Below are 14,033 nucleotides of genomic sequence, written 5' to 3'. Positions count from 1 at the left end.
CTCGTCTGAGAAATCAATAAGGAATCGTGTTCCCGAGTGGGAGTCAAGCAGCACAAAGCCGCCACCATTGTCATGGGAATAACAGCACTTACTCCAGCAACTTTTGTGTGTACACATACATGCGGGCTTTCGTGAATTGTCATTAAAGGTCGCCCTCCAAGGACGGTCTTCACTTTGCGATGATAAATAGCCAGGGGCCGTGGTCGAGGGCGATAAACCTCGAAATAAACGTGTTGGAGCGGTTGCACGGCCGATTTACTTAAGCCACAAAGACATAATGTTGAAGCGTTCTTACTGAAATTACAGATTAAAATTTACCCACTTGATTGATCGAGTTGTTTATATAGACTGGCGTCGCAGCGTTTGTGGTCATCGTAGACCAATACACTCCAATTTTTTTTTTTTACTTCAGGTCTTTTGAAATCAGAACAATAAATTGGAATTGGAATAAAGAATCTAGGACAATTGCCAAGCGCTGGGACCTACGAGGTCATTTAGAGCTGAAAGGGAAATTGAGAATAAAGGTGGCTTTGAAAGGTGTAACAGGAGGAAAACCTTTTGCAGTTGCCATTATGAATCAATTGTTAGAGAGGTGGAAAGGAAGACGGAAGGGAGAGAATATGAACGGAGTAATGTAAAAGGAATGAAAGGGGTTTCAGCTATGGGCCGGAGGGACGCTGCAAAGAACCTTAATTGATGCCTACAGTGCGCCGCATAAGGTGTACTGACGGCGCTATAGCACCTACGGGGGCAGAACAATGAATGAATCAAGAAAAATCCAAGACTTCTGCAGAAACATTCACTTAGTCCATGAATAATTTTACTAATATTTTAATAACTTTACTAATATTTTAATAATTTTACTAATATTTTAATAACTTTACTAATATTTTAATAATTTTACTAATATTTTAATAATTCTACTAATAATTTCACGCCTGGATCCGTAAAATCACACATAGATAAAATTACAACTAGATGACGTAATCACTTAAGAATCATGGCTTAGTTTGTCTAAAATCAAACGAGAAAAATAACTTCTAATAAAATTTGATCAATTTATGACTGAAACAGCATGAGAAAACCCTATTAGTGAATTTGGTCGTTAATAGAATTAGATAGATATAGGAAACGACCGAGAGAAATTTACTGTTTTATATCAGAAATAAAACTGGAAAGAATCAGTGTGGAAATTTTATAATTTTATAACTAAAAATTGGAAAATTAAAAGACATTCGCATCATTCTGTAACATGATGTTTTCTTCCTGTTAATCCTTTCAAACTTCCTTTGTTCTCAATTTCCCGTTCAGCTCTGAATGACCTCAAAGGTCCCAGCGATTGGAATTTGTCCTAAATCCTATTTTCCTTTCACCTCTGAATGACCTCGTAGGTCCCAGCGCTTGGCATTTGTCCTAAATTCTGTATTATAATTCCAATTTCAATTTATTTTTTCTGATTTCAAAAGGCCTGAAATCAAATATATGCGCTGAATATTCGTATACGATGACCACAAACGTTGCGACGCCAGTTCATATACACAACTCGATCAATCAAGCACGTAAATTTTAAAGCTGTGATTTCTTACAAAAATTAAATATGAAAAATTTACGTAGGAATTACATTAATTTCATAAATAAAATCGACGAAACATTAAAATGACTTTCAACACTTTATACCCTAAGTATAAGAGGGGTAAAGATTTAGAAACTTTAATAATTTCGTACGAGAACTCAAATGAATATTCTAGAAATACAAATAAACCCATTTAAACAGAACTGCAAGGACACTTTTTCATCATTTATCGAACGCCATGAAATAAAATAAAAAATAAAACCTCTGAGTCACGCTTCGCGTAAGAAATTGAATCTCTTCTTCTGCACAGTCACTGAACCAACAGAACTAATTCCATCAGCATTCCTGGAAACATTCCTTGGTAATAGGGGGCGAGAAATCAGTGCAAGAAATGAGAAGAGGAGATTGAATGGCGATGGTTGTGGAATGGAACGGAACGTACAATTTAGGGCCAAGGCCAAGCGCTGCGACCTGTGAAGAGGTCAGTCAGCGCGGAAAGTGAGAGTAGAAAGGTCTGGAAAGTGGAACAGGAGGAAATCCTCGCAGCTGCAATAGGAAACAATTGATAGGAGAGGGTAGAAAGAGAGAGGGAACAAGGGAATATGAACGGAGGAACGGTAATAGGAATTGAAGGGTTGCAGCTATGGGCCGAAGGACGCTGCAAAGAACCGTAAGTAGTGCCAACAGTGCTCTGCGTGAGGTCCACTGACGATTAAAAATACAATAAATACTATAAAATGGAAGGATACTGACTGCTGGAAGGCAACAGGCCTGTGCGTATGAACATGGCAAACATGCTGTGCTGTACATATGCACACACAAAGTAAACTGAGAGTTGTACAGTACTGGGCACTGTGCTTGTATTTGCAAGACTCTTGGTACGACCCCAGCTGCCCGCCCACCAATCGACCCACCTGCAGATAAGCGAATATATATATATATATATATATATATATATATATATATATATATATATATATATATATAAATAAGGGTATTATATATATATATATATATATATATATATATATATATATATATATATATATATATATATGTATATATAATGCATGTATATATAAAATATATATACATATGTTACGTACTATATAATATATATATATATACATGGATACATACACTATATGAATGCGTCCGTGTGCGTGTATCTACGTCCGTGTAGCAATGTACGTACGGACATACGGTAGCTAATAGAATGTTGCTATAAACACACTCCCAGAAGAACAAAAAAGAATATTAATTTTTTCCTGCCAGCAATCCCTAAATCATCTTCAAGAATCTGATCGCATTAATCGACTTGCTTTGCTGTTTTCATGTCAGGTGCCCATAATTTTTTTTTTTGCGAGAGAGAGAGAGAGAGAGAGAGAGAGAGAGAGAGAGAGAGAGAGAGAGAGAGAGAGAGAGAGAGATAATAAATTACTTAAGCTCGCATAAAGCATCTGTATCAAACCGGTGACCGTGACAGCTTACTAAGAGAGAGAGAGAGAGAGAGAGAGAGAGAGAGAGAGAGATAGTAAAATTAACTGAATTTCACACAAAGCATTTACATATATCACTGATTAAAGACAACTTTCTCCTACAAAGAGAGAGAGAGAGAGAGAGAGAGAGAGAGAGAGAGAGAGAGAGAGAGAGAGAGAGAGAGAGAGTATACGTAAACTTAATTTCACACAAAGCATTTATACATGTCATTGATTACAGACAACTTTCTCCTACAAAGAGAGAGAGAGAGAGAGAGAGAGAGAGAGAGAGAGAGAGAGAGAGAGATCAAATTCTGAAGTACACAAAAGAAATTACATCTCATTCACGAATGTGACAGCCTACATACTACAACAAGAGAGAGAGAGAGAGAGAGAGAGAGAGAGAGAGAGAGAGAGAGAGCAAGTGCATACCTGGCATTGAATTGCAATTCTCCCTGTGTTATTAGAGTTCATATTGCAAGAAAAACCTGCAATTGAACATATTGCCAAGACGATATTCGGTATGCTTAAATGTGACTATAATAAGCAGCGTGAACCCACACACTACTGCCCAATTAGGCAGGTGTGATGCAGAACGCAGGCGGAATCTATTTTTGCATGTATATATTAATGTATATGTATATAATATAAATATGTATATATACATACATACACATGTATATGTATGTATATATCCATATATATATATATATATATATATATATATATATATATATATATATATATATATATATATATATATATATATTAGGCCAAAGACCAAGCTGGGACCTATGAGGTCATTCAGCGCTGGAAAGGAAAATTAAGAGTAGGTAGGTTTGACAGGTGTAACAGGAGATGAACCTCGCATTTGCACTATGAAACAAATGTTAGGAGAGGGTGGATAGCAAGGTGGAAGAAAGAGAATATGGATGGAGTTACAGTAAAAGGAACGAAAGGGGTTGTAGCTAGGAAGCCACTTATTTATATTCAGTAACTTGATTTACCTGTTATGCAAATAACCTGTCATCGTGACTGCATGATTATCGAGGGAAATGACACAGAAGTCTTGACCCTCTTGAACTTTATGCGGTCAATCAACGCAGCTGTTATTTTCAACCGCCCGAATGATAAATAACCTTGCATTATTCTTGCCTTTCCTGTAACGAGATTAACACACAAATGTTGAAAGGAGCGGTTTGTTAAAATAACAGTAATTACGGCATTACGCATTCTCTGGGACCTGTTGTTAAATGGTTCCTTGCGAGGTCATTTTACGGAAGTATTTAACAATGTTAAATAACTTTGCATTATTGCAGACCCTTTCATAAGATGATATCAATAAATATTGAAAACAAGTAAAAAATGCGCCGGAGTTTCTTCGGCGCAATCGAGTTTTCGGTACAGCGTATAATCAAGGCCACCGAAAATAGATCTGTCTTTCGGTAGTCTCTGTGTAATGCTGTATGAGCCGCGGCCCATGAAACTTTAACCACGGCCCGGTGGTGGCCTGTCCTATGTCGTTGCCAGACTCACTGTTGTGACTAACTTTAACCTTAAATAAAATACAAACTACTGAGGCTAGAGGGCTGCAATTTGGTATGTTTGATGATTGGAGGGTGGATGATCAACATAACAATTTGCAGCCCTCTAGCCTCAGCAATTTTTAAGATCTGAGGGCGGACAGAAAAAGTGCGGACGGACAGACAAAGCCAACTCTTACCTATTGTTAAAAAGGCACGCTGCAAAGAACCTTAGGCAATGCCTACAGTGCAACGCGTGAGGCGCACTGACGGCACTATCCCCCCCGTTGCGAGAGCGAACCATTTACCTAACCGCTTAAACTGTATCGATCAGATGAAGCGGCCATTAACTGGTATTCAGGTACTTCAGAGTTATACACTGGATGGTAAGCCGGGTGAATTATAGGCAAGAGTCAGCGGCAGTTAAATAAAGAGGGAAATAATATAGAAACTCAATTGGTGGTGCAATTTGTAAGTGATGTTAGATCAATTTCGCGGTCACGCTACCGGGTAATAGATTGGTGTCTAAATGGGGAGTTAATGGCAGTGGGCTATTATTGTTTATTGTTACTCACAGAATAAGAAACATCGAGGACGTACGCTGTTTCATTAGATATACATTATATATATATATATATATATATATATATATATATATGTGTGTGTGTGTGTGTGTATATATATATATATATATATATATATATATATATATATATATATATATATATATATATATATATATATATATATATATATATATATATATATATATATATATAAATTTAGCCCAAAGGCCATCTTTTGTGACCTACAGAGGTCACTCGGTGCTGAGAATAATGTTGAAACAACTGTTAGAAGGTAGGTGGAATATGTAATATGAAAGAGAATATGAACGAAGGCACAGTAAAAGGAATGAAAGGGGTTGCAGCAGCTAGAGGCATCAGGAAGGGTACGCTGCAAAGACACTTAAGTAATGCCCACAGTGCACCGCGTGAGGTGCACTGGCGACACTACTGCCCCTACTGGAGAAAATGAAATCTTTGAGTTTTTAAGTCTCCTTGTATCCTTCTTCGCAGGGTCCCACGACGCCTTCAGCTTCAGCCTGACGGAGGGGGAGGACGTAGGGCCCGACGCCCCAGACGTCGTGGCCAATCTGGACTCCTGCTGTTCGTGTATGGCACGACCTGCCATCCTGCGGTGGTCGGTGACGCAGAAGGCGTCCGTAGCGGATCAACTCAAACATGGCATCAGGTGAGATGGGATGGGATGGGATGGGATGGGATGGGATGGAATGGGATGGATGGATGGATGGAATGGAATGGGATGGATGGATGGTATGGAATGGGATGGATGGATGGAATGGAATGGGATGGGATGGGATGGAATGGGATGGATGGAATGGGATGGATGGAATGGGATGGGATGGGATGGGATGGAATGGGATGGGATGGATGGATGGGATGGGATGGAATGGGATGGGATGGAATGGAATGGAATGGGATGGAATGGAATGGGATGGGATGGGTTAGAATGGAATGGAATGGAATGGAATGGGATGAAATGGAATGGGATGGAATAGGATGGGAAGGAATGGAATGGGACGGGATGAAATGGAATGGAATGGAATACGATGGGATGGAATGAAATGGAATGGGATGAAATGGTATGGGATGGGATGGAATGGAATGGAATGGAATATAGAATTCAGGGCAAAGGTCAAGCCAAGCTGGGGCCGAAGATGAGGTCATTCGGCGCTCAGAGGGAAATCGAGAGTAGAAAGATTTGAAAGGTTTGACAGGTGTAAACCTCGCACTTGCACTATGATTTGTTAGGGGATGGTCGAGGAAAGTAAGATGGAAGAAAGAGAATATGAACGGAGGTACAGTAAAGGTTTTTTTATTTATGTTTTTTGCTCATCCCCGTGTGGCTGGTACGCAACACGGTGGAAGCCCCAAGGGTCGCTGGTGTAATGCCAGCCCCTCAGCGGATGAGAGTAAAAGCATAGACAAAAGATGATGAATTTCTCATTGTTTCAGTAAATTCCTCAAATTATCTCATCTCCTTTACAATGGTCAATATATTTTTCATTCTCACTGCTTTCTTTAAGCTATGGGGTCGGTTGCCTTGATTTATCTTCTCCAAACTAATCTTACCAGAAGCATTTTCCTCTGCTAAATCCATCTTCTATATATCATCCCATCAATCCTTCGCTTCTCTCTCTATCTTCTACTCCTAACAGGTTCCACCAAAGCCCTCATTGCTCCTTCTGTTCATCAATCCTTCCTCCTCAGTCATTCTCACCACATACCCAAACCACCTTTATCTCGACTCTTATATATCAGCAATCTATACCATTCCGTTTCCCTCCCTCCTCCAGGTACTTCGACATTCGTGTGGCCGCCAGGGACTCGAGGTTCTTCTTCGTCCACGGGCTTTACGGAGGTGACCTCGAGCCGCTGCTGTCTGAGGTAAGGTCACGTGACCTTCAACTTTATGTATTTTGTAAGCCTTTGCCTTCGATTAAGTTAGGACATTGTATAGCTACCACCTCAGTGAGTGACCTCTACTTTAGTGTCAGCTTTTCATGCGATGATTTATCAGCTGATAATTGCAAGTATATTATCTCTAATTCATATCCTTTATTAATCTGAGTTTATAATTCATATGAGTATAAAGATTCAATTTCTCTTAACTTCTCTTATTTCCTTCCATTTTTTTGGTTACGCTTTTCACTGAACGCCTAGAAATCCCAAAAGAAAATGAAGGAATTCTCCCTCCCAAGTGGGATTCGAACCCATACAGGTTAGAAGAGTACATGAAACTCAAAATGCATCCATTACTATAAATACATGGACGGCAACTGATGTTATTCACCTTGAATATAAAAACGCTGTGACACAGAGATATAAACAAAACAATAATGTTATTCAATCCGACAATGGCTGATTCAAATGAGGTGAATTAGATTTGGTTGCCCCAATGGTCTGAATCACGTGAACTGAAATCACCGCTTGCCTCATAAATTAGGTCAAATCTCATTATTTACATTTTAGTTTGATCATTTATCATCTTAGGTTTATCTCAGGGCAGTCCATCACAAAAATTCAAGACCTCAAAATAGAAGATTGATGCTTAATACAGAACCTGTAAAGTTTGGTGTAACTCGGTCATAACAAGATGTAATCGCAACTTATTCTGATTCCAGAGAAGGAATAGAATATAACAGAACATAGAATTTTGGCCAAAGGCCAAGCGCTGGGACCTATGAGGTCTTCTGCGTTGAAACGGAAACTGACAGTAAGGAGGTTTGAAAGGCGTAACAAGAGGAATACCTCGCAGTTGCACTATGAGTCAATTATCAGGAGAGAATTGAAAGTAAGATGGTAGAAAGATAATATGAACGGAGGTACAGCAAAGGAGAGAGGGATAATTAAACGCTCTACGCAAAGCAAGAAATTCCCCAGCTGAGAAACAAGGTAACTTGTAAATAGGAAAGTCTCCCAATTTTTGAATTTTTTTGTCCCTAAAATAGGACGTTTCTTTGGCAAATCAATCTATAAGTCAAAATCAGTCAAGAGTGAATATTATCAAGTGAAATATGAATATTATCAAGTAAAATATAAGGTGGAAACACATTGCTTTAGGTCTGACAAGTTACAGATGCAGAGAGAGAGAGAGAGAGAGAGAGAGAGAGAGAGAGAGAGAGAGAGAGAGAGAGAATCAGAGAGAGTCACAGTCAGAGAAGAGAGAGATTTGCGTCTTACAAAGAGACAAAACGATAATGGATATTCACCATTGATAATCAGTCAGGTCCACATTTTGTTCTAACATCGGCACATTTGCATCTTGCAAAAATACAACATTGATTTTGATATACACAGCGATGCTGAAAACTGAACCAAAATAAAAAAAATAATACTGTCTACAGGAATATACTAAAACAGTACTACGTATATATTTTCAATATATAGATATTTTGAAAATAAGATATTCAAAAAACAGACTTTCTGTCACACACGTCATCCTGACCAGTTGGAAAAAATGCCCCGAAAACTATATATAAAAAGGGGACACGAAGCTACTGGGTCATTGAAGAAAAAATGAAGATACATAAATTCAGAAATAAAAATTACTACAAAGATGCTAATCATTCAGAAAACTAAGGATAATAGGTAACGAATAACATAAAAGGGCTAAATAAACTAGGTTCAGTACTGATATGCAACAAGCATCAGCGGAATTCGTAAGTCGCCTGGAAAAAGGTAAAAGCTTCGTATTATGCAAATGCCTGCGAGCTATTTGGTTTGTTCCACTAACGGATCCATGGGGGTGGGGGCGGCCACCACCTGGGCACGTGCCCCCTCATGAAAAATGACAAAATAATATTGAAGATTTACATAATAACATAAATAAGAAATATATATATACATATATATATGTATGTATGTATGAACATATGTCTCTGGCTCCAGCAAATTGACTATTTTGTTTAATTAATTTATTAATTTATTTAATGCCTTGCAGCAACGCACATGATCACAAGATGCAATTCGAATGTAGGCTACTGCAGAGCCATTGAATTTGCCGCTCCAAGACTATATAATGAGTTCCCGCTAAATGTCAGGAAGACTGAAAATATGAGGTCTTTCAAGAAAAAATGAAAGACTCTCCTTTTATCCGAGTGTTATGGCAGCGTAGATTTGACAATGAATATGGAATACGGCGTATAATTTAAGTAAAAATGTCTATGATGATGAACTGAATAAACGGTAGCAGTTAATACGTTGTTGGTTACATGAAATCGCGACCAAGGAAATAAATTCACCACTTACACGTTTGTGTAACAGTTCCGAGGAAATGAGCAACAAGTATTCACAGTTAACGTATTTCTCTCCTGTATATCATCGACACAAACACACACACAAACACTACAAGCCTACAGCCAACTGAGGAAACTAAGTGCTAACTACCTGTTTAGGCAGGCTGTGACGTCATGCGCGCCGGGTCGAATTTGGCGCCAAAGAGGAGATGTTGTAATGGGGGCCGGTATGGTATACTGCATCCTTACAACAATCTACAACACCCGAATAAGACAATTAAAATCAATAAACGATAAAAATTGATGTTAACAATTAGCTAAACTGTTAAAAGGATAGTTGGGTAATAACCATTATTCGCAGTTAAGGAAAGCTGGCCGTTCTCATAATGAGACAATAGCCATTTATGTTGACAACATGGAAGGAAGGAGGATATTTTTAGACGACAAATGACAGTGGTACAAAGTTGCTTCATTCGTAAAGATTAAAACCTTTTCAGTACCGACGAAGGTGACGTAAGCCTAGATTTCAACACCGCACGGACTTTACATATTCAATCCAAATGGATGGTCTATGCTTGGGAGAACTATGCCATTAATATACCCAAACAAAATACAAACACAATTCATATTTTTTCCCAAAGTACCTTACTTAAACCAGTCAGGGTCTAATGCAAGGACAAGGAAATCCAAGAATATCTACGTTTCCAGAGTCACTCTGGAGCAACATGAGTCTAATGCACCTCTCAAAACCTCCTCTCCCACTGATCTCCCAGAGTACCTTAATTTTAATTAACCCAGTCTGAGTCTAAAGGACTTGTTACCCAAGTACAAGGAAACCCAAGAAAATCTACATTTCCAGAGTCACTTTGGAGCAACATGAGTCCAATACACTTCTCAACACCACTCCCACAGATCTCCCAGAGTACCTTACTTAAACCAGCCTGGGTCTATAGGACTTGTCACCCAAGTACAAGGAAACCCAAGAAAATCTAGATTTCCAAAGTCACTCTGGAGCAACATGAGTCTATACACTTCTCAAAACCACCTCTCCCACAGATCTCCCTCAGTACCTTAATTTTAATTAACCCAGTCTGAGTCTAAAGGACTTGTTACCCAAGTACAAGGAAACCCAAGAAAATTTACATTTCCAGAGTCACTTTGGAGCAACATGAGTCTAATACACTCCTCAAAACCACCTCTCCCACAGATCTCGCACTTCCTGGTGAGGCATCCCGGAGAAGTGGTGCTCCTAGACTTCCAGCACTTCCACGGGCTGAGTTCAAACGACCACGCCGCCCTCATCGCTCTCCTGAAGACGACCTTCTCGGACCTGCTGTGCCCCTTTTTTCCAGCAGCTGAAGCATCTGACTCTCTCGTACCTCGCGCGGTACAAATATCAGGTAAGGTAATACAAGGTGAGGTTTGGGTTCTCATAGGGCATCTCCTCCATAGGGAAGGAGCTCTGGAGGGCGGTACAAATACCAGGTGAGGTGGTACAAGGTGAGGTTTGGGTTCTCATTGGGCATCTCCTCCATAGGGAAGGAGCTCTGGAGGGCGGTATGAGTACCATGTGAGATTTAGAATGGAATATACAATTTAGGCCGAAGGGCAGACGATGGGATCTATGAGGTTATTCAGCGCTGAAAGGGAAAATTAAGACTAAAAGGATTTGCAAGGTGTAACAAGGAAAACCCTCACAGTTGCACTATGAAACAATTGTTAGGAGATGGTGGAAAGTAAGATGGAAGAGAGATATGACTGGAGGTACAGTAAAAATGAATGAAAGGGTTGCAGCAGCTAGGGGCCTAAGGAAGGGACGATGCAAAGAACCTTCAGTAATGCCTACAGTGCACCATGGGAGGTGCTCTGCAGGTGAGGATTTGGAAATCTCCATCATCTTTCCCTCTTGGGTCACCAGCTGCATTCCTCACTGCCTTTGCTTCACTGTCCAGTTTCTTAAACTTTACATAGCTTTAATTATTGCCTTTCATTCAAGAATAAATACTTTAGAAATGGGACTCAGTTATGATGAAAAGTATATTATATTTTTGGTTCATTTTGGGAGGAGTTGTTGATCTTCATCTCATTTGGTTTCACTTGTACCTTTCAGCTAAATTGAATCATTTTCTTGATAGCTTATTCTCCCATGCCATAGGCGTGTTTCTGCATATAAAAATAATGTATATAATCCCTAAGCATACGAGAATAACATAACTGTCATTATTATTATAGAACCTTCTAGCATGGCGCTCAATTGTATATAATCACTAAGCATACGAGAATAACATAACTGTCATTATTATTACAAAACCTTCTAGCATGACGTTCAATTCCACTCTCTAGAAAAAGGAATCACTGTGACTAAATATTGATAAAATCAGAAAAATCACTAAGTTCTCGTCTCGTTCACCCGCGTTCTTCTCGTCTCCAGGTACTGGTGTTCTACAGACACGACCAGTCGATGCAAGCCGTGTCGTGGCTATGGTCCAGCGACTCCATTCCGAACCCGTGGCCAGACACCACTTCGGTGACCAAAATGATCTCGTTCTTGGAGCAGCAGCTGAAGGATAGAGACCCACACACGTTCTTCGTTACTCAGTGAGTAGGTCTAGGAGTCTCCTCCCCCTGCCCATAACCTCCCACACCTTCCTGAGACATCCCCCCCAAAACAAACCCCCACCAGGGACATTCTCGTCTCTTTAGTGAGTAGATCTTAATTAGACTCACCCACGTCTTCCCGGCCGTACTTGCCCGTAGTAGGGGAGGCAGTGACGTCATTGCACCTCTTTACAGCGTCCCCTCCTTAGGCCCCTAGCTCCTAAAACACCCTTTCGTTCCTTTTACTGTGCCTCCGTTCGTATTCTCTTTCTTCCCTCTGACTTTCCCCAGCCATCTCGTTCCGGCTGTTTCATGGTGCAACCGCAAAAGGTTTCCTTCTGTTGCGCCTTTCAAACCTGTTGCTCTCAATTTCCGTTTCAGCGCTGAATGACCATGTAGGTCCCAGCGCTTGGCCTGAATTCTATATTTCGGTTTCAGCTCTCCCAGACATTCTTCGTTAATTCAGTAAGTAAATCTCTCTCTCTCTCTCTCTCTCTCTCTCTCTCTCTCTCTCTCTCTCTCTCTCTCTCTCTGTCAGGTAAGGAGTCATATAAGCTTGTTGACTTTATAAATGAAATCAAGTTTCAATTTGATAACTCGACAGTATAAATTGTGTACCTGGTTGTTAACAGACTGCGGTGAGTCGTAGCTGAGAGAGAGAGAGAGAGAGAGAGAGAGAGAGAGAGAGAGAGAGAGAGAGAGAATATACAGATAAATGCCTCATATCATCTCATCACATTTAGTGAACGGCCATGCCTCTATGAGGCAATTCTCCTGACGGGGGTGGGGGGGGACACTATTCATAAGACATCCCCCCCCCTTTCCCTCTGTCTGTCTGTCTGACACTTACAGTAAACAGCAGAGTCACAGAGATGAAACAGGTTCTCATCGCGTTTCGCCATAAGTTATCCAATTAGCAATTAGGCAAAAGATCCAGGTTCCTGTTCTGCCACGGACTGGTTTACACGTGTGCCAGTAAATGTATTACAAGTGCTGACGGGTGCACGTGTATGCATACTGGTCATGAGAGCTTGCATGTATATGTATACTGGGTGTGTGTGTATACACGTGTATGAGATGGTCTTTTAGGATGATGAATCTGGTATTATTATTATTATTATTATTATTATTATTATTATTATTATTATTATTATTATTATTATTATTGTATAAAATGGCTGCATTTTGCGAATTAGATGAACTGAGAAACCTCAGTATAAAATCAGTTTGCAAAATGTAGACATTTTATTCAACAAACTATTATTGTTATTAGTATCATTATTATTAAAATAGTTTTCTTTCAAGAATGCAGTGCTAATGATAACATCTACTTATAAGAAGGACACACACATATATATATATATATATATATATATATATATATATATATATATATATATATATCTAAGTTGACCTCAGAAGTTCCAAAAATCCTCACCTGTCGACCTTCCTCAGGTGCATCCTGACGCCCTCCGGGAAATACCTCCTGCGACACTTCGCAGGGATGCTGGAGAAGAAGATGGCCGTCCCCTGCAACCGGGTGGTGGGGGCGTGGGTGGGCCACCTCCCAGGGGCCTCAGGGGCCGAACATCGTCATGACGGACTTCGTGGAGTTCGACGACTGGGCTGTCCCAAGGGCAGTCATCAAGAAGAACACTTCTCCGCATTTGCCTCCGTCGTCTTCGCAGAGATATTAGGATTTTTTTTTTTTTATTGATTGATGGATTGACTGATTTGAGGTTATCTCGTGGCGTCATGACATCTATGATTACTCTAATGCCTTGCTTTTGTGTGACCCCATTCACAGAATATTTTTATAGGTTTTCAATTGTCAGTGTACTTTTATATACATATTATATGTATATATATAATTGACAATCTTCAACATTGCAGGCATAATGATATTGTACATAGTTATTTTTGGTAAGTCCACAAGGAACGTTTTCATTTTTATTTTACTATTTACCTCCGGTTACTCGCAAAGACGAAGATGAAACGTATAGAGAAAAGAAATACGAGAGACAATCACGAAATGGTTATGC

General features: G+C 39.7%; 1 protein-coding gene across 1 annotated transcript in view; it reads left to right on the top strand.

Annotated features, from left to right (window-relative positions):
- The window catches only part of LOC136848583 (PI-PLC X domain-containing protein 3), a 59,240-nt gene extending 45,448 nt beyond the window's left edge, over positions 1-13,792 (top strand). The window contains 7 exon segments of the mRNA XM_067120937.1: positions 5,651-5,825; positions 6,952-7,042; positions 10,601-10,732; positions 10,734-10,793; positions 11,825-11,991; positions 13,447-13,560; positions 13,562-13,792. Coding sequence (XP_066977038.1) covers positions 5,651-5,825; positions 6,952-7,042; positions 10,601-10,732; positions 10,734-10,793; positions 11,825-11,991; positions 13,447-13,560; positions 13,562-13,688 — 866 coding nt within the window. The 3' untranslated portion in view covers positions 13,689-13,792.
- The last annotated feature ends 241 nt before the right edge of the window (positions 13,793-14,033 follow it).

The sequence above is a fragment of the Macrobrachium rosenbergii genome, chromosome 1 (genome assembly GCF_040412425.1).
Source record: "Macrobrachium rosenbergii isolate ZJJX-2024 chromosome 1, ASM4041242v1, whole genome shotgun sequence".
Taxonomy (NCBI): Eukaryota; Metazoa; Arthropoda; class Malacostraca; order Decapoda; family Palaemonidae; genus Macrobrachium; species Macrobrachium rosenbergii.
Note: the sequence above shows the minus strand (reverse complement) of the source record. Positions and strands in the feature narration are given on the sequence as shown.